The sequence below is a fragment of the Rana temporaria genome, chromosome 7 (genome assembly GCF_905171775.1).
Source record: "Rana temporaria chromosome 7, aRanTem1.1, whole genome shotgun sequence".
Lineage (NCBI taxonomy): Eukaryota > Metazoa > Chordata > Amphibia > Anura > Ranidae > Rana > Rana temporaria.
Window position 1 is genome coordinate 208,034,973 of NC_053495.1, and position 22,051 is coordinate 208,057,023.

The window sequence follows — 22,051 nt, forward strand, 5'->3', positions numbered from 1 at the left end:
AAAAAAAATTGAGTTGAGGTGTTTCCAGTGAAAGGTCCTGGTAATATCATCACACAAAGTAATTTTAGACAATTGTGCACTTGCAACCATTGGTAGCAGTCTGTTCCAGCATGACTGTGTTCCTGTTTACAAAGCCAGCTCCATAAAGACATGGTTTGACCTGTTTGGTGTGGAGAAACTGGAGTGTCCTGCACAGGGCCCTAACCTCATCCCTGCTGAACACCTTTGGGATGAGTTGGGACACAAGTCTTTTCATCCAACATCAGTACCTGACCTTACAAGTAGGCACAAATTCCCCCACACACTCTCCAAAACCTTTTGGAAAATTTTCAGAGAAGAGTGGGGGTTGCTATAGCCACCAGGGGAGGGGGGGGGGGGGCACACCTGATTAAAGCCCATGGTCTTGGAAATGGGAAGCCCAACAGCTCATAGAGGTGTGATGGTCAGGGGTTGTCAGGAATCAGCAGCAGAGGGGGCCAAATATGTGTAGCTACACTAGGAAATTGAGACCAAACTATATATATTTAAATTAAGATTTATTTACAGTAAAACCAAAACCAAAATCAGCAAACATAAAGATATATGTGAACCAAAAACCCAGTAACAAAATACCTAACTAAATGACACAATAGAATATCAGAAATACTAACTATCAAAATAACTATATACATGTACAAATGGGGAACACAGAAAAGCAGGGGAAATCTGGAGATGCAGGGAACACATGGGCGAACCAAAACTGGGATCAGGAACAAAGGGGAGGAGGAACAAGGCAGCAGGGTACAGGGTTTCCATACAAGGCAAAGAGCAGATTCAAGAGCAGGAACAAGATACAAGTCTAGCAGTATCTTGCAACAAAACAAAACACTGGAGCAAAGTGCAGAAGAGTGACTAAATACCCTCCCAGCAGCCAGCAGCAGGGGAGCAGATTACTGGGATCTGCTGGGTGCTGGTGGACACTGGAACTACAAACTTCCCCTCTGGGAAGCACAGTGCCTTCAGCAGGTGACTCAGGTCCTGACAGGGGTCCATAAACATTTGGTCATAAGGTAAGTAATATATAGGATTCATCACAACCATTCAGTTGGAATTTGATACCACGACATCTCTGGACGTGGCCACTAGTAGGAAGTTTATTGCATGGTCCGATTGCCTTCAGGGTTCTGTGTTGGCCATCCTCAGAGGGGGACAGGTTCATGTTACCTATGAGGTGGGTGCTCTGTAGACGCTTCTAGTGTTGGCTTATCAGTGCAAACACAGTGGCCAGACCTGTGTATTGAACCTTGGTGGTATCTACAGAGTGCTCATAGATACTGCATAAGATTAACCCCGATCCCCACTGCTCCGTGGGCACCTTAGATAAATAATACATTCTGGGGTAAACTGTGATCTCAGCATGATGGCAGAGGCAGGAAAGGAGGAAGGACGACCTTGAAGAGAGTGCAGGGCACGCTCTACTTTCACAGGCAATTGTGGCCTTGCATGTCAGCACAATAAGCACAGAGGGGAAAGGAATAATGTTCGAAATTCCATTCTTCACACGTGACGGGTAATGCGCACAAGATGAAAGGTAAGAAATCTTCCCGATAACATATGCAAGCATCCCTGCAACCTTTACTGACACCTTAAAAGGAAGGGGGGGGGGGGGTTATTTAACCATGACAAATGATAATAAGACACATGTCCAGGCATACAATGTGATGGTATTATCAGACCTGTACGAATCTAGCAGGAGCAGCTGCTGGGAGCTCAGTTTTTTTATGTAAGAGATTGACATCTCCCAAATACCCCTTTCCTTACTCATAGCCGTCTGTTTATAAAAAATAAATGACTGTGCAACTGTCTCAAGCATTGCACATCCTTTAGGAATAATCACCATATTACATCTAATTTCTTAAAATCATCAGCTCCATCTAGTGGCCATTTTCCTGAACTACCCCCCAATCGGAAAAATACCACATTATGGCCACAAGGTGGCCCTGGCGATCACAGGAAATAAACATTTTAGATTCAATACAGCAATGATTTGGTGAGAGCAGTGCGAATGCTTGATTTATAAGTAGACCCCCCAGGCTATTTAAAGTCATACCTAATAAATGCCTGTAATAAATAAATAATACTTAGAAGTTTATAAAACAACATTTCTGCAATTGTAATCCTTATTTTTATTTTATTTTTTCTCTCCTAGATTCTAGAAGCCATTAATCAGGGCTCCCGCCGGCAGAGGCGTCACGCTGCAAAGAGTAAGCCGTACATAGCGGCTTGTCTCAACCCTCTCCCAGAAGTTTTCACTCTCGGTGACAACAAAGAATATAATGGATTCATCAACAAGCCGCTGAACGCCGACTTGAGCTACACCTGCTTTGTGCTGGCAGCTCTAGAAGACGGGGACACTGTGAGTCTGACACCCTGCACACCGTATAACCCCAACGCATGACTACATCAGAACATATTTATAAATGCATATGAATAACTCATGAGTTTATGAGCAAAAGACTTTGAGGGATCGGAGAGGCAAGGCAGCTACTTCTCAGTTTCGAGGAACGCCAAGCACACCTTGCTTAGCATATTTCTTCCAAAGCTTGCTTTGGACACATTGCTGCAGTCTGCAAGGACTGTTCCTCCACCAATGTGATCAAATATTAATATTTTCAAGGCTCAGAGGCAGTTACTGTCCTGGTCCCGAAGGGCTGTACATCTATCAGAGGCCTGACTTGACTAGAACTACCTAGGGGGTTAGACCAGGGGTGCCCAACCTTTTGAATAGCGAGGGCCACTTAAGCAACTTGGTAACCAGACGTGGGCCACAATGAGCGAAGCGGGCAGATGACAGGTCACAGCTACTCTATGGGCCCTTCGATATGCCCAGATGGAAGGGGATGAATTCCCTTCTGTTTTTTGGATTGGAGGTAGGCGAGCGTAAATGGACATCTGTCGCTCTATAGAGGTGAATTGAGGGTCCCATTTGGTCGGGCTGATCATGTGAAAAAGGCCTAAGACTGCTTTTAACTGATGTGCTGCAGTTTACCCACACCACGGTTGTAGCGTAGTGCACCTGTGTCTATCCTGCGGGTTAGCTGAACTTTGTCATAGACTCCTTCTGTGGCAAAGCCGGCGCTGTAGAGGAAACATCAGCTTATGGGGCTCTGGTCTGCAGCCGCTTTCTTCCTCTACCACCAGCTTTATTCACAACATCAGAGGGCTCCGCCGGTCACATGTGGCTCCCGGGCCACTGGTTGGCCATCCCTGGGTTAGACAATGACCACCTCCAGATCTAGGTGGAACCTTTGGTTCTGATGCCCTATACACAGTGGTGTATTTAGGTTTTGTGCTGCCCTAGGCCTGACGAAACTCGTGCACCCCCTAAATTAAATATGACCCACCCCTTCCCTGTCAAGGCCACACCCCCATTTAAGACCCGCACTGACATTTTCCAGTGGGGACACTAGTTCTGAGGACCTTGAAGGGGCAGTAGAGTCCCTTCATTTGCAGGGATTTACTCTGACTTCCTGTTTTGCTATGGAGCCCGTCAGCTGACTTTTTGACAGTTTTTAGCTTCCCGACAAGGCATCTGTCTCTCTCTAGCTGAGAACTCAGATGGGAGGTCCACTGTTATGATGGGACAGTCAAAACTAGAAGCGACGCAAAGCCCCCCCCCCCCCCAGTTGCGGAATGCCGCCCACCCAAACAACAACCCATTGGTTGGGGTATACCGCCCTAGCCTCCTCCATGTGTATGGGCTGTCCCTCCCCCTGATGGTGGCCCTGCCAGTATTATTATACCGGCAGTAGTGCGGTCGCTTTACGGGGGCACTAGACTGATTTGCCTCCAGGCCCAGTCCACCCCAAGAGTGGCGCTACACTAAAAGCATAGCGCAAGCCACGGGACTCTTTTCGTGCTGCCCCCCTGCAAAGTGCTGCCCTAGGCCTGGGCTTTGTTGGCCTAGCCCAAGATACAGCATTGCCTATACACACACGATCGGTTTTCCCGTTGGAAAAAAGTTGGATGTTTTTTCCAACGGAATTCAGCTCAACCCTGCCTTGCATACACACGGTCACACAAAAGTTCGGTGATTTTTTGACTGGCAAGAACGCCGGTGACGTAAAAGACTACGATGAGCCGAGAAAATTAAGTTCTATGCTTCTGAGCATGCAGCGATTTTGTTTCCGAGCATGCGTCGGAATTTGTACACACTATAGGAAATTCCAATCTGATTTTTTTTCCTGACGGGAAAATGGAGAACCTACTTTCTATCTTTTTCCAGTAGTTTTTCCGTTGGAAAAAGTCTGATGGAGCGTACACACGGTCGGGATTCTTGACCAAAAGCTCTCATCTGACTTTTTTTCCAACGGGAAAAACCGATCGTGTGTACGGGGCATAACAGGTAAATGGATCCACAAGTGTCCCTATTTTGGTACATCAGACCAGTGTTTTTTAACCTTTTCTTCAGTCAAGGTACCCTTTAAAATTCTGCACAATCTTGAGGCACCCCATTCTAATATATATATATATATATATATATATATATATATATATATATATAAAAAAAGCAGGTTTTCTGTTAAAACACTGTACCAAATACAAATTAAAAATTATTTAGGTAGGCAGAAAGTTAGGCTGGCCATAGACGTTCATCAGGAACCAGCAGAGATTCGAACCATGTATGGGCAAGCTGATTATTCCCAAGTTGATTAATTGATCAACTTTGGTACAACCAGCCTGCCGGATATTACATGTGACTATCGCTAGCGGCTGTTATAGCCGATAGCAACGGTCACTGTGTTCTCTGCATGGGTGGCTTCCTTCGCCCCCCTGCTGGGAGAACATAAGAGCTCAGAGGCGGCTCTTTAATTAGGCAAATGAGGCGGTCGCCTAAGGCCTCGCACTTACAGGGGCCTTGTGGCCACCTAATTTGCCTCTGCTCAATCACTGTGTGCTAGATGCGTGCAACTTTCTGCAGCCATTTTTATTTGCTTGAATTTTTTTTTTACCCATTATGGGCACAAGTGGGGCTCCCATGTCTAAGTTTTGCTTAAAGTGGAGTTCCACCCAGGAAAAAAACATTTGCCCAAAAATCATAAAATAAATTGAAAAAAAAATTATACTCACCCGAAATACCTGTTGCTATGCGGAAGTTCGTAATCTGCCTCTTCCGTAGCCGCGGTCCGTCTTCTTCTTCATCTTCTCCTAGTGAATGGGGAGCGCTGCTTTCTGGGAACTGTGTGTGTTCTCAGAGAGCAGCCGCCCATTCACAAGTCGGCGTGAGACTCGCGCATGCACAGTAGGAAATGGGCAGTGAAGCCGTAAGGCTTTACTGCCTGTTTCCCCTAGTGTGAATGGCAGCGCGGGACCTGCATCGATCGTGGGATCGGCATCGGGGGGCCATCAGCGCGGGCAAGTAGGACAGGTAAGTGTCCTTATTAAAAGTTAGTAGCTGCTGACTTTTAAAAAAATAAATTTGCGGGTGGAATCACGCTTTAAGGCCTCACAAAGCCTATAGCCGCCTCTGAATGAGCTGTCATACTAGCTCGTTATGAAATACTCCCCTTAGAACGAAGCCCTTTTAGGGGCGCCCGCACACTGCTTAGACGGCTGACATCTTCCCTGGTATTTCTCCCGGGTTTGCGGGCTCGGGCGATGTGATTGGACAAGACCCGTGATGACGTCACGGCGCAGGGCCCTGAAGAAATGGCATGTGCGGCCGTTCCTTTCAAAGCGCATTGCGCCAATTACATAATCTGTGCAGTACACAGTAAATATCTCCTATATGGTGCAAGTTTAGGAGATATTTACAGTACCTACAGGTAAGCTTTATTATAGACCTCTTTAATCGAGTCACGTTAATTGACCTATAGAGACACTTTGATCTGAGCATCCATGTATTGGTGACCTCTGGGCACAAAAGGTTAAAGAATCTTTCCTCCTCCCTTTCCAAATCCTCAGACTGAGATCTGATTCCCCCTAAAACCTGAAGATGGACAGGTGCTCTTCATCCAGTGTATCTCATTGGACACATTTCATTGTATTTGAAGTTGGCACCACAAAAGCATCTTGTTGTCGTCCCCCTGACCCGTCCTCTATGCTTTGTTCTGCAGAAGAAGTACGCAGCCAGTCCATACTCTGATTACATCGTGGTGGAGGTCTCCTCATCTAGACAACAGGAGGAGCCCGAGATGTTGTGGGTGATGGGCCCGGTCCTGGCAGTCATCCTCATTATCATCATCGTCATTGCCATCCTTCTCTTCAAGAGGTAAGCCTGGTCACTATACACATTCATACTGAGCATGTGACCTATGGATTGCACCACACACGGGAAATTGCATGCGTCCTACCAATCACATCAAGGTACATACAGTGGAGCCTCGGATTACCAGCATAATCCGTTCCAGGAGAATGCTTGTAATCCGAAGCACTCGCATATCAAAGCGAGTTTCCCCATAGAAGTCAATGGAAACTAAAATAATATGTTCCGCATTGATTTCAATGGCATGCAATACTGCATGTGGCCAGGGGTGGGGGGGCACCGGAGAGCCTCAGAAATACTCAGAAAGGCCCGGGTGACGGCTCGGCTGAACTCGGAAAACCTTGGAAAGGCTCGGGAACGGAGTATTCCCGAACGGTTACGATCGGCTCCGGCGCCCCCCGCACCTCAGGCCAAATTCGGTACTGCACACCGCTGTGGCTGGAACCCTGCTCGATTTGCGTGACAACACTCACAAACCGAGTCAGGATTTTACAAAAAAATGCTTGTATTGTGAAACGCTCGTTAACCGCGTTACTCGCAATCCCAGGTTTCACTGTACACACAAGATGCTAGATTTGGTATTGTTAGTATCCTTCTGAAAAAAAGGCTATCTCATTGATAAAGCTGACACGCTTCAGTCTATGCCAGCACCACAGATTACTAGAAGATGGACACCCACCCACCCCCTGTAGAACACAGCAAGTGATTGAGAGCCTCAGCTCTGCATGTTTCTTTATACGTCTGTGTAGGAAGGGCGGGGTGTCCATTACCTCCACTCAAGTCTCAGATTACACCCAGCTCCCTGCTTTATGCTGTGCAGTGTGTAACATCAAATCCCTGCCCCTTGCTTTCTGGAGCTCAGAAATGCTGTGTAAAATGTGTGCTTTAGGAAGCTGTAGAAGGCTACAGATAAACAGGTATAACTAGGAGTAGGATTGGTTTCATCTATGGGTATCACCTGAGGCCAGAAACTCGGATTGGTCGCTGTGGGACACACAGACAGTTCTTTGGAAAGTTTGCTTACACAACGATGTATACATAATCTGTCATGTTCTGATCTTTCTCTTCTCTTCTTTTTCTTTTTGTGCTTCTCATGGATACAGTAAGCAGGAGAGGTAGGAGAAATGTGTTCTCATCCTATTCTCTATAAAGCGGGAGTGAAGGGCTCAGTGCACCCAAAACTGATATGTCATTGGTTGATGGGTGCGGGAGAGTTAAACCCCCCCCCAACCCCCAAATTCTTCTCACCCACACAAAATAGAACCTGAAAATTATGCATGAAGATCCAGATTGAAAATTATATTGGGAGAAATTGTGCCCAATCAGTGGTATCTTTGGGAGGAATAGTGCGCCATCATTGATGCCAGTGGGAGAAATAGTGCCCCATCATTGGTGCCAGTGGGAGGAATAGTGCCACATCATTGATGCCAGTGGGAGGAATAGTGTCCCATCATTGATGCCAGTGGGAGGAATAGTGCCACATCATTGGGAGGAATGTTGCCTCATCAGCGGTATCATTGGGAGGAATAGTGCCCAATCCTTGGTGTCATTGGAAGCAATGGTGCCCCATCAGTGGTATCATTGAAAGGAATAAAGCCCCATTTTTGGTGTCATTGAGATAAATTGTGCCCCATTGTTGGTGTCAATGGGAGAGATGGTGCCCCATTGTTGGTGTCAGTAGGTAGAATAGTGTCTCGTATCAGTGGGAGGAATGGTGCCCCATCATTGGAAGGAATAGTGCCCTATCACTGGTATCATTGGGAGAAATAGTGTTCCATCAGTGGTATCAGTGGGAGGAATAGTGTCTCATCATTGGGAGGAATGGTGCCCCATCAGTGGTATCAGTGGGAGGAATAGTGTCTCATCATTGGGAGGAATGGTGCCCCATCAGTGGTATCAATGGGAGGAATAGTGTCTCATCATTGGAAGGAATGGTGCCCCATCAGTGGTATCAATGGGAGGAATAGTGTCTCATAATTGGAAGGAATGGTGCCCCATCAGTGGTATCAATGGGAGGAATAGTGCCCTATATATATGGTGAGGCCGGTGTGCTTTCCAAACCTGGCTCTGAAATCTATTTAGTTAGGCAGTAAATGGCATTGCCCTAAAATCCAATATATTTTGTTGATGGCGGACACAGTACAACGCTCTATAAGCAATGTTAGACCATTCTCTCTATAGAGGCTCCAAAGGAAGGAAAGGAACTGCTCACCATCTGAGAAGCCTCCGGACAATTTATTGCGTCATCCAACAGACTACTCCATCTGATGAAAGGCGTTTCACTCGCTCAGGAGCTTACTCAAAGGGTTTAGAGGAGTAAGCTCCTGACCTAGTGAAAAGTGTTAGTGTTTCTGTATATTAGATGGAGTAGTTTGTTTGTTGAATTACTCAATAAATTGCCCCCAAGGCTTTTAAGATAGTGAACGGTTCCTTTCCTTTCTTTGGAGCCCCTGTAGAGCATGATCTAACATTGCTTTTAGAGTGGTGTGCTGTGTCAGCCATTGACAAAAGTAGATTTTGGATTTTAGGGCGATACAATTTGCTGCCTAACTAGATTGTAGAGCAAGATTTGGAAGCTGTGAGAGAAATTCACCTGAGACCACACTCTGAATCAACTTGAGAAGTTTTCTTTATTGACTCGTACGAGGAGACAAATTACAACAAAAGGACAGATAATTGCCTATTGGTTCTGACTGCCTGCCACCCGTGCAATAGGGCTGCATAGACAAACAGTCAACCTGATAGACCCCTATCTGAACAGATAATTGCCCACTGGTTCTGATCTCTATGACCCGTGCAATAGGGCAGCATGCATAGAGTTTGGCCTTATGAGCTCCTGTCTAACAATTGTAAAACTTTCATTTATATACCTTTACAAGCCTCATCTTGGCCATCTCTCCTAGATATGATTGGTTGCTAAGATCTACGTCAATGTAACAATGTTCTAAGCAATCTTTTTCAGGCATTCATAAATGATTATAAAATAAGCATCTAATTTCTCTAACAGAAGCACATCTGCCTCACTAGAAAAGCTTCAAAGTAAGGAAGGAAGGGAACCGCTCGCCATCTTAAAAGCCTCGGGACAATTTATTGAGTCATCCAACAGACAGACTAATCCATCCAATGTACAGCGCGTTTCACAGGAGCTTATTCCCCCAGACCCTATGAGGAAGCTCCTGACTGAATGAAGCCCGTTGCATCGGATAGAGTCGTCTTTTTTTTTATTGGCCAACTCCATATATTGTCCTGAGGCTTTTAAGATGGCAAGTGGTTCCTTCCCTTCCTTTCTTTGAAGAGACTGTAGCAACCAGCTCCTGTTTATTGGTGGTGGCTGAGGGTTTTAGTGCCTGCAGCAGAATATTTGTTAGATCATTGTCTCAATATAGATCAGAACTGTGTTCATAATTATGTTTATCTGGTATTGTTAGTTGCATCTATTGTTCTTATTTCAGATTCATGTTGCAGTGTTTATTTCATCAGTGATAAGCAATAAGATTTGCTATGCAATGTAAACTATGCAGGGCTTTTTTTTCAGGTGGAACTCGGTTCCGCCACCTCTGGCTCAGGCCCTTTGCTCCCCGCTCACCACTATCACTTGTAAACACAGAAGTCCAGCTTCTATGTTTATGCAGAGGTCATAGCTGAAAAGAGGTGAAAGTTAGATGTGGATGGGGGATACAGAGGTAAGCAACTGTGAGGAAAAAGGCTGAACTCTGCACTCTGTATGCAGTGCACCCCTGAACAGTGCACTCTGTAACCCTCCCTTCCGGAACTCTGCACCTTTCCCTTCCGGAACTCTGCACTCTGTAACCCTCCCTTCGGGAAGTATGCACCCTCTAATGGACTCCTTTAAGGCCCTCACACTGTTAGTGACATTTGACCACACCCACTATTATAATGCGGTTTGAAGGGTGTGGGGGAGGGGTCTTTTGAGGGGGTCGTGTTGGCGTTCCTGTACCTATTTTCTGAGAAAAAAAAGCCCTGATGCTATGTAAATGATCCTTTTCTTTAACCCTTATTAATTCTCTTCCCCCAATGTTCAATCTGTACCATGATATATATTTCATACCTGCATTTGTCTGCTAAACAGGAAAAGGACCAACTCTCCCTCCAGCAAAGAGGACCAAATGCCTGGACTGAAAGACTCTCTGCTGGCCAATTCCTCTGACCCGGTGGAAATGAGACGACTCAACTACCAGACTCCAGGTTAGTAATGTTATCTGTATTGTAAACCACCTCCCACCTTGATCCTTTGTGTTCTTTTCCCATCTTCATCTCCTATACACTCAGGCAGTACTTAGCAGAAGGTCTCTAAGCAAAAAAGAATGCAGTCCATTCTGTTCTATGATAGTGAGAAGGTCTACAAGAGAGAGGCTGCAGTATATTTGTTCCCAACATGTTGGCGAGAAAGACAGACTTCTAATCCTAGGACACAAACTTGGTCAACTATTTTTTATTTTTTCAGAAAGGGTCGTGTTTATTCATTAGGAAAAAAAACAGGTTGAAGTAACCCCTGGAAACTAATAGGAGCCCATCACTTACTTATAGGAGCCGTATATGATGGTGAGGGAGAGGGACAATATGGAGGGATAAGGAAAGAATATGTAACAGCAAGGTAACTGAGGGACTATGGATGAGACAGCGGCTAGTGAAATAAGCCATCGTCTCTAGCCCTAATACTGGTAGGTAAGGTTTCTGGGAAAGGGACAGAGGGGGGAAGGGAGGGAAAATGGGAAAGGCGGGGAAATAGGGATGGCGGGACTTTAGATGAAACACACCACCGGAAAAAATGAATCAGTTGGTGAATTAAAATTTATTGACTACATAAGAGCATAACAAGCAGTTAGCATTTCTAACAATAGATACTATACACATATTAACAGGCATGATTGGTAAATAATATAATAAATAGCATAAAACCTGATTGCACCTATGATGAAACATGATATGCATTGCTATACCCAAGTAATAGTACATACTGGGACAAAAAAACATATAAAGACATACAGTAGATGTCTAGAAGCATGTTGTGTCACAATAACCATCTAACACCATATGTGGTTTACCCCTGAGAATTATGAATCAGTGAATTCCTACCCCGACAACTATTATCATGTCAATCATGCTTCTAGACATCTACTGTATGTCTTTATATGTTTTTTTGTCCCAGTATGTACTATTACTTGGGTATAGCAATGCATATCATGTTTCATCATAGGTGCAATCAGGTTTTATGCTATTTATTATATTATTTACCAATCATGCCTGTTAATATGTGTATAGTATCTATTGTTAGAAATGCTAACTGCTTGTTATGCTCTTATGTAGTCAATAAATTTTAATTCACCAACTGATTCATTTTTTCCGGTGGTGTGTTTCATCTAAAGTCCCGCCATCCCTATTTCCCCGCCTTTCCCATTTTCCCTCCCTTCCCCCTCTGTCCCTTTCCCAGAAACCTTACCTACCAGTATTAGGGCTAGAGACGATGGCTTATTTCACTAGCCGCTGTCTCATCCATAGTCCCTCAGTTACCTTGCTATTACATATTGTTACATATTCTTTCCTTATCCCTCCATATTGTCCCTCTCCCTCACCATCATATACAACTACTAGGGATGGAGACACTGGCCGCCTATAGCCACTGTCTCACTCAAAGTCCCAAAAGACTACCCTGTTTCTTTTATACTTATAGGAGCCCATCACTTACTTATAGGACTCTGTAAATCCTTGCTTGCTATGGGGTTACTGGCCATTTATGGGTTTCATTGCCATATTTAATAACCTAAATGGAGCTCACCAGGGCTGCATAGGGATATCTGAACCAGGATAGTCAGGCCATGGCAGCCCCAGTGCAGGATGGGTTCCTCAGCTGCATCTGGTAGCAACCATATTGACAGGTTCCCATTTTAGCCTTAAAGAAAACCAGTCATGGGCTTCCATTGATTCCCTCTGTTTCTGGAAGTGCCAGACACCTGGCTTCCATAGTTATCTGTTATAAGTTAAGTATCTGGCTAGTTGGCTGCCCTGCCTGTTATGTGCTTTTGGAGAGATCCTTGTCCCATATACCCCAATCCCTCTAATTGCATTCTGTTCTTCTGCTGCTCTTGTCTCCTTTGCAGGTTCCAGTGTCCCCAGTTACCAGAATATCTCAAGTTAGTTTGACAACTTGCTGTAAACCTTCTAGGAAAAAAGTGACCACTGCCCCCCCCCCCCCCCTACACTCCCCAATCATTGCCCATTCATCTTGTTTGCTCTGTGTCATTCATATTTGTCCCGCTCTCATCCATCTTTGAGTCTTTCCCGGTTCTTGTGAAGGATAGTAGAGTAGCCAAACCAGAGCAGGTTGGTAGTGCAGGTGATGTGCGCCGCGGGGCGAGGACGTAAATCAGTCCCCCACAGGTCAGCTTTTGTTGGTTTAGTTAGTGATTTTCACTGGTTCTTCTCCGGGGTTCTTTTGAGAAAAAAAAATTCCTGAAGGAGGAAACACAAAACGATATTTATTTGCTGAATTCTGATTTGTAATTTTTCTCCCTGAAGTTTACCCCATGTTCTTTTCATTGTAAATTTACTATGGCTTCTCCAAACTTCCCATTACTCTTCTTTTTTTTTTTATTATTATTATTTTTATTGTACGGTTTTTCCTTAATCTATAGCTTTCCTGTCCTCCTTCCAAATGCCTTCTTAGGCTGGATTCACACCTTTGCATTTTTAGTGCTTTTTCCAGATTTTCACTACAGAACGTGTTCCATAGGAAGCCATGTTAGATGGACTGCAGTGCAAATATGCAAAAAGCACTAAAAATGCCATAGGTGTGAATCCATCCTTAGGCCCCTTTGTTTTTTGTTTTTCCCCCCTCGATCCCCTCTCCCTCGTCCCTCCATTCCACCATCTCCGCACAGCATCACAGACACGGGGGTGGACTGTCCACAAGGGCTGCATGAACAATGGGTGACATTGCGGTCCATCCCACTGCTTCTCTCTGCAGTGCTGCAGCATGCTACGTGTCAACAGCTTTGTCTGTCCGTCCATCTTGCTGCACTGTCCATCCACGTTGTCTGCCTTTGGGGATGGGATGTTGGGGCGGTGGGTCATGTTTTTCTCCTCTCCTTTTCAGGTATGAGGGACCATCCTCCCATCCCGATCACCGACCTAGCCGACAACATTGAGCGCCTGAAGGCCAACGATGGGCTCAAATTCTCTCAGGAATATGAGGTAAGACGCGTGTGCAGCCCCTCATGTGCTCTCCCCCCCCCAAGTCCCTCCAGCCAGGGGCACTTATTAGAGACTTCTTGTTTGTCTTTCAGTCCATCGACCCCAGTCAGCAGTTCACCTGGGAGCATTCCAACCTGGAGGTGAACAAGCCAAAGAACCGCTATGCAAATGTTATAGCGTACGACCACTCACGTGTCATCCTCACCTCCGTGGATGGTAAGTAGCTTCATATTTACTGGGCTCAATGCAGATCCTTAGAACCAGCCTTTACCATGGATGGAAAAGAAAGAAGGCTGCGCTAAAACCGTAATTACAATCAGAAATACAAATGTGACGTGATATAAATATCAATTGTGATTGATAGTGATCAAATAAAGTCCAAGTATTGCAAAAAAAAAACTTAATTTAACCTTTCTTATTCACTTCAATTCAATTTGTAGAAAAATTGTGAAATTTTCGGAAAGGTGGAGACTGGCCAGTTTTACTGTTCCCCTTACCTGTACACCTCTTCTTCCTTCTCAGGGGTTCCTGGCAGCGACTACATAAATTCCAACTATATAGATGGGTACAGGAAGCAGAACGCTTACATCGCCACTCAAGGTCCGCTGCCGGAAACCTTCACGGATTTCTGGCGTCTGGTGTGGGAGCAGAGGGCCTCCACCATCGTCATGATGACCCGGCTTGAGGAGAAATCCAGGGTGAGTTGTCCCACGGAATTGGGAATCGGAGAAAAACACACAAAGCCTCCACAGCTCATCCACAAAGAGATTGTTAGTTGCAGCAAATGATATTGTTAATCGGCGCCACAACATCCGCGCTAAATTAGGTTTTATTACTTGCCCCCGGGGCTGAGGAACACAAGACTAAACTGCATACCAATCGTTCCATTGTGCCCTTCACAGAAATAATTCATCATAGGAAACTACTTCTGTTTTTAATTATACAAGAATCTTTTTACATATCTGAAAGTAGAATTGTGTGTCTGTGTGTATATATATATATATATATATATAAACACACACACACGTGGGGTGGTGATGACAAACTCTGTACACAAAAAACAATTCTATAACTGGAAATCCAAGCTGGGAGATGAGGAATTCCTGCACTTGGGACCGCCATCCTTTAGAAAACCTTGTATTTTCCTTCAAGGAAAACAAGGCATTCTGGGGTTGGACGAGGTGTAGCCTGGGACATCATCCACCTTCTCCACCTCTTCCAATCAGAGAACGCATGGCTCTACACCAAATAATTGTGTCAAGTATTGGTGATCAAGCAATGTGCCCAGGGCCATCAGGAATTATGGGGGCCCTTACACAGCTTCAGGCATGGGCCCCCTGAAGCAGAGAACCGGGGGGGGGGGGGGGTGCTGCCGCCTGAAATTGAGAAGTGGGGGGGGGCTGCCGCGAATTGAGAAGTGGGCGGGGGCCTTTACAAAAAAAAAGAAATAAAGGAAAATATATATAAAAAAAAAGGGGTAGCTATCCGGGGGCCCTTTAATAAAAAAATATATATATATATATATATTTTTTTTTTTTTTAAAAAGGGGGGGTTGCCATCTGGGGACCTCTGGGCCCTTTAATATTTTTTTTTTTTTATAAAAATAAATTACAAAAAAAGGGGGGTTGCCATCCGGGACATCTGGCCCCTTTAATAAAAAATAAATAAAAAAAATATATAAAAAAAATAAAAATAAACATTTATAAAAAAAAAGGGGGGGTTGCCATCCAGGGCCCTGGCGACCTCTGGGCCCTTTAATAATAATAATAATAATAATAATAATAATAATAATTATATATCTAAAGCAGATATCTATAAAATCTAAAGCAGTGGTCTTTCTCCAGAGGTCTGACAAACCCCCTGCTAAGTCAGAACTAGAGTTCACTTATCAGGAGGGAGCATGGCATAGGCTGATTGTAAAGCTATGAGTCTGACTCAGTGGAGGACATGTCTGACCTCTGCAAAGAGACCACTGCTTGCACACAGACAGCAAAATGTAATTCTCTAGGAGCATGCTGGAGGAGAGAGACCCTTGCTCTCTGTGTGGAAGTGATGGGGTCTCTCAGCAGCGAGCATGGGTTATGCAGATTGTGGAGCAAAGGGTCTTACTCAGTCGGGGCATGTCTGACCTCTGCAAAGAGACCTCTGTTTGCACACAAAGAGCAAAGGGCCCTTCTCCGCAAGAATGCTGAAGATATGGACCCCTGCTGTCTGTGTGGGAGCGGTGGTCTCTCTCCAGAAGTCACCGACTGGCAGGGAGCATGGGTTATGCTGATTGTGGAGAAATGCATCTTACTCAGTCGGGGGCATATCTGACCTCTGCAAAGAGACCACTGCTTTCACCCAAAAAGCAAAGGGTTCTTCTCTCCAATAATTCCGAAGAGAACCCTTGCTGTCTGTGTGGAAGCAGTGGTCTCTCTCCAGAGGTCTAACAACCCCCCTGCTAAGTCAGAACTAGAGTTCACTAGTTCGCAGGGATATGCTGATTGCAGATCTAGGAGTCTGACTCAGTGCAGGGCATGTCTCACCTCTGCAGAGAGACCACTGCTTGCAGATAGAGCAAGGGTCCTTCTCTGCAGCATGCAGCCAGGGGGACAGGCTTTTCTGCCCTGTGGCTGCTTTTTAAAGAAAACTAACTATAAGGGCCAGATTCTCAGAGACTTACGCTGGCGTATCAGTAGATACGCCGTCGTAAGTCCGAATCTGCGCCGTCGTATATTTAAGCGTATTCTGGAAACCAGATACGCTTAAATTTGGCTAAAATACGAGCAGCGTAAGTCTCCTACGCCGTCGTATCTTAGGGTGCATATTTACGCTGGCTGCTAGGTGGCGCTTCCGTTGTTTTCCGCGTCGAATATTCAAATGATCAAGATACGCCAATTCAGAAACGTATGTACGCCCGTCGCAATTAGTTATGCCGTTTACGTAAGACATACGCCGGCGTAAAGATAAAGCAGGTCTCTAGGTGGCGCAGCCCATGCAAAGTATGGACGTCAGAACAAGCGTATCTTTTTACGTCGTTTGCGTAAGTCGTACGCGAATAGGGCTGTGCGTAAGTTACGTTCACGTCGTAGGCAGTGTTCGACGTATCTTAGGCATTCTATCCGACGCATGCGCACTGGTATACGTCCACGGACGGCGCATGCGCCGTACGTTCAAAACGTCATTTACGTGGGGTCATGCTTTATTTGCATAAAACACGCCCACCTCCTCCCTATTCGAATTAGGCGCGCTTACGCGGGCACATTTACGCTACGTCGCCGTAACTTAGAACGCAAGTGCTTTGTGAATACAGCACTTGCCTCTCTAAGTTGCGGCGGCGTAGCGTAAATACGATACGCCCGCCCACACTTACGCCGGGGTACGTGAATCTAGGCCTAAGACTTTGCACACCTTTTTTCTTTTGAGGCTCCTGGAATGTGGAATGTATGAAGTCAATTTAAGCTGAAAGTTCAGTTGGGCTTTAATAAAAGGATTTTTGTACTCACCGTAAAATCCATTTCTCTGAGTTCATAGACGGACACAGCATCCTTTGACCTTAGGGTTATGCTTCTTCCTACCAGGAGATTTAAATCTCCTGGTAGGAAGAAGCATAACCCTAAGGTCAATGAAGGCTGTGTCCGTCTATGAACGAAAGAGAAAATAATAATTTGATTGTTCTGTGATGGATCTCGCAAATGTAACGATTGTGAAGAAGGATGTGGATGAAACACAGCAAATAGTTCTCCAGCAGACCGTATAATCAATCCTCTCTGGTAGTTTACTAAATTATAAATGGTGTTTTGTGTCCGATTCGCAGGTGAAATGCGACCAGTACTGGCCCAGCCGCGGCTCGGAGACGTACGGAATGATACAAGTCACCCTGCTGGACACGGTCGAATTGGCCACGTACACAGTGAGGACGTTCGCCCTCTACAAGGTGAGACGAAGGGAGCGTTGTTTCTAACCATTAACTTTCCTCCTCCTGCATGGGTGACCCCACAAGTGATGATATCTCCCCCCTTTCCTCCTCCGCCCACCGTGCAACCCTCCCCCGACCGCGATAAGACAGCACATTACGGGAGAAGCTAGACAAGCAAATTAAGAGTGTAATGTTTTAATTTAATTTTCAATTATAATATAATTTTACGGTGCGCTGAGCTTAATGAGAGGAACAATGAACGCAGATAGCGGTGCGGAGCGAAACTTTTGGATACCTATTGCGGGGAGACGGTGACTGAGTTTAGTGTTGCGGCGGCTCGATAATGTCATTGTTGGAGTTTTAATTTAACCGTTCTCGGGTTACGGACGCCGCCGTGCAACTCATCCCGACAGATCGTCTAAGACCGACACTAACTTTTTGTAATTGTGTAACCTGTTATTAGGTAAGAATCACAATATTGTTCTGGGGCTGGAGATATTTCTATGGATGATTATAAATCAGTGAATAGGTGTCTGTAGGACAGAGAGCTAAACCTTCCCGCTCCATAAACTTCAGATACCATATTTCTTTGATCTTAAATTTATTAGAACGAGCCAGGTGAAACTACAGATTGATAAAACGAGCATCAATCAGTACAATATTGCATATAATAAAGAAATAAAGAAACATGGCTCTATAACACAAAATGAGATAACAAGAACTCACTTTTTAAGATCGCTGAGGGGGTGATGGTGAAAGATTGAAGAAACAGCCCTATTGAAAGATTCCTTAAGCCCAGGTTCACACTGGGCTGTGGGAGTGAAGCCGTGTGAGTTGAGTGAGTGAAAAACGTATATAGCGCAACACATGCAAACTAAATCGCCTCTGGGCGCTGTATCTATTCCGTGAGTGAAACCCTTTGACCTCAGAAGAGATGGGTTTTAATCTTTCTCCTGAAGGCCAAGTGGTCCGACTCCAGTCGGATGGTGGTTGGTAGCGCATTCCACAGGCGAGGTCCCTGGACTGCAAATCTTCGATCTCCTTTGGACTTGTATCTGGCTTTGGGTATCTGTGGTAGGTTTTGATTGGTGGATCGCAGAATGCGATTGGGGTTATGGGCTTTTCTTTTTTCGCATAGATATTGGGGGGCGTTTCAATGAATACACTTATGTATTAGGCAGAGTGCCTTGAAAGTGATTCTGTCTTTTACTGGCAACCAATGAAGTGCTCTCAGTGAAGGTGAGATTGATTCCCATGGTTTTTTGCCGGTCACTAGTCGAGCGGCCGTATTTTGAACGACTTGCAGACGAGTGATTTGGTATTTGGGGAGTCCTAGATAGAGGGCATTTGCATAGTCCAGTCTGGAATTGATGATTGTTCCCACCACGACTGCAATGTCCTCTTTCGGGATAAAGGGGGGTGAGTCTGCGTAGTAGGCGCAGCAGATGGTGGGATCCGCTGACTACTGACCCTATTTGTGCATCCATTGTCATGTAGGTATCGAAAATGACTCTGAGACTTTTGACTTCGGTGCTACGGGTGATAGTTTTACCCAGAATGGGCGGGGTGTCCATGTTTACCTGAACTCGCACAATTTCACTCCCGTTTGTCAGTCCCGATTTCGGCCGCGATTCCAAAGACATCTGTGCAGTTTCTGCACAGATGTCAATGTAAATCGCGGGGGCCGAAATCGCAAAAAGTACTACAGAAACTACTTTTTGAAATCAGTGCAGTGCCGCAGATGTGGTGTCGCAGCGTTTAGGACGGTGCCATTGCCGGCAAATGCCGCCGATTTAACATGTCAAATCGCACCAGTGTGAACCAGGGCTAAAGCAGAGTTCCACACAATTTTAAAACTTGGCATTATTGCAGCATAATCATTGTGCAATGAAATTTTTTTATCTATTTTTTTCCCCTAAAGGTTACCTGGATATTCCAGTTTACAATGGAGTTTCCAGTCTTTGCGGCCCGCGGATATGCCCGTCGTATCCGGCGGCGCACTGTCTACTGGGAGCTATGTGTCAGAATTCCCAGGAGTCGGTGTGTTTGGCCACCGCTCGTTATTGCGAGATTCAGAAACCAGAAGTGACACGATGACGCCAGTCTGTTAGTGATTTGGTTTATCTTCGTTGCCATCACAACGGGGCGAGCACTTTTGATGGTAACGTCGGAAGTGTACGGCGCTGCGAGCGGTACCTACTGCGCATGCATGATAACGGGCGCTGCATGCTGGTCGCTAAGCTGCACCGAAACCCGGAAGATAGTGCTTGTGGGCTTCACATGCCCACAAGCAAAATGGAACATGCCAGGGAGAGAAGAATCTAATATATCGCAAACAACGGCAATCGAGCGGCAATACGCGAGTGATATAAATAATAGTGTTAAAAAAACAATATTTATAAAAAAATAAATTATATACTAGGAACTCTGCTTTTAAAATGGTCGATGACTCACTTCCTCCTAGAGAAATCTCCCAGAATGCACTGGTTCCTAACAACTTTATTAACACATTCTAAGAAATTACAATATGTAAGTTCTACAAACAGCAAAGCTATACCAGAAAGGGAACAGCAGGTGGCGCCTGCGCTCTGCATATAACTATCTTGGTATGAATCAAAAAAACTCCACATGTTATTTCCAACACATAATCATAAGTAACTGAATAGAAGCCCGGTCGGTGGAAGAAATGCACCCACCACCTCAAGGTACAGTAAGCTGCAATATATCAACATTTTTGAATTTGGGTTTACATTGGTTGAATACCTCCCCCCCCACCACATGCCAGGGTTCAGTGGGGGGAGCAACCACAGGGTCGCTTGTAACATAACCACACCATCTAAAATAGTCCATGTATACTTACCTTTCCAGGTGTCCATATCTTTAAACTCCATCACTTTCCTGCTGCCCAGGTACTATCTATGTACTAGCGGGGGCAGGGGGGACACCCTTCCTTTCCTGGTCATGGAGCAATTCTTGAGCCCCACAGCTCCTTGTTACCCAGTATGCAACCACTATGGTATTTTGCGAGTTGGGAGAGCTTTTAAAGTAAAAAAAAAAGGGGGGGGTTTTGAATTGAGCCCCAGTGTCCTTATATCAAAACGATTTTGTTCTCAATAAAACCATCTGCTCATTTGGTACAAATGCAACTTTTGAATTTTGTAATCTGACACATTGAGCTAAAAAGGTGCCACTGGTGTAGATACTTTGCTGTATGTACAGATCTGGATAAAACATCCTAAAATGGACCAGTGAGGGTATAAACATGATTGGGATTTATGGAGTGTTTAAATACGCATTGTATTGTATTCCATTTTCTATCTGTGTTACAGAACGGCTCCAGTGAAAAACGAGAAATCAGACAGTTCCAGTTCATGGCCTGGCCAGACCACGGGGTTCCCGAGTACCCCACGCCGATCCTGGCCTTCCTTCGCAGAGTGAAGGCGTGTAATCCGGCAGATGCCGGGCCTATGGTGGTACACTGCAGGTAAGAGGAGACCGGGAGTTGCTGTCAGCCAGAGATCCCTTGGAGGATTGGGTACAGGGAGGGGGGGGGGGGTTGGCACACAGGGGCAGTGGGTGCCCAAAAGGGCAACATCCTCATCATAATGGGGCACCATAGCACTGCAGAAGATAGCCTTGTAGAATAGGCTTTCCATTGTGTCAAATCTGCGCCGGCATATCTTCTTTCTGTATTCAGAAAGCAAGATACGCCGAAATTAGGCTAAGATCCGACTGGCGTAAGTCTCTTACGCCGTTGTATCTTAGGGTGCATATTTACGCTGGCCGCTAGGTGGCGCTGCCGTCGATTTCAGCGTAGAATATGCAAATGAGCTGGATACGCCGATTCAGAAACGTATGTGCGCCCAGCGGATTTTTTTACATTGTTTGCGTAAGGCTTTTTCCGGCGTAACGTTGCTCCTGCTATATGAGGCATAGCCAATGTTAAGTATGGACGTCGTTCCCGCGTCGAATTTAAAAAAAATGATGTCGTTTGCGTAAGTCGTTCACGAATAGGGCTATGCGTAAATTACGTTCACGTCGAAAGCATTGACTATTTGCGACGTGATTAGGAGCATGCGCACTGGGATACATTCACGGCCGGCGCATGCGCCGTTCGTGAGAAACGTAATTTACGTGGGGTCAAGTTTTATTTACATAAAACACGCCCACCTTGTGACAATTTGAATTTGGCGCGCTTACGCCGGCAGATTTACGCTACGCCGCCGCAACTTACGGAGCAAGTGCTTTGTGAATACTGCACTTGCCCGTCTAAGTTGCGGAGGCGTAGCGTAAATAGGATACGCTATGCCCGCACAAACTTGCGTCCCCCTACGTGAATCTAGCCCTATGTAGGCAACCAATTAAACATTAAAGCCTAATCTAATGACCAGACAAGAAACAGGAAGTGGGCTGTATAAGGAAACAGGAAGTGGGCTGTATAAGGAAACAGGAAGTGGGCTGTATAAGGAAACAGGAAGTGGGCTGTATAAGGAAACAGGAAGTGGGCTGTATAAGGAAACAGGAAGTGGGCTGTATAAGGAAACAGGAAGTGGGCTGTATAAGGGATTTACTAGCAGAAAAATAATGTTTTACCATCCAAAAATACTGAGCTAAATGTATTTTGAGTCTTCTGTGTGAATGAGGCTTTGGGTCGTATTTGGCTTTAACATAATTCGGTAACCTTCCACCCTTTT

General features: G+C 45.3%; 1 protein-coding gene across 18 annotated transcripts in view; it reads left to right on the forward strand.

Moving 5' to 3' along the window:
• Positions 1-22,051, forward strand: part of PTPRF (protein tyrosine phosphatase receptor type F) — a 1,292,748-nt gene that overhangs the window by 1,260,952 nt on the left and 9,745 nt on the right. For 8 of the 18 annotated variants that reach the window (XM_040360892.1, XM_040360891.1, XM_040360896.1 and 5 more), the window contains 10 exons: positions 2,189-2,395; positions 6,096-6,250; positions 7,348-7,359; positions 10,335-10,450; positions 12,364-12,396; positions 13,359-13,456; positions 13,549-13,672; positions 13,979-14,154; positions 17,256-17,375; positions 20,687-20,841. In XM_040360892.1, the coding sequence (XP_040216826.1) occupies positions 2,189-2,395; positions 6,096-6,250; positions 7,348-7,359; positions 10,335-10,450; positions 12,364-12,396; positions 13,359-13,456; positions 13,549-13,672; positions 13,979-14,154; positions 17,256-17,375; positions 20,687-20,841 (1,196 nt within the window). The remainder of the gene's footprint in view (positions 1-2,188; positions 2,396-6,095; positions 6,251-7,347; positions 7,360-10,334; positions 10,451-12,363; positions 12,397-13,358; positions 13,457-13,548; positions 13,673-13,978; positions 14,155-17,255; positions 17,376-20,686; positions 20,842-22,051) is intronic. The other 10 variants (XM_040360898.1, XM_040360903.1, XM_040360902.1 and 7 more) reach the window with 3 other exon arrangements.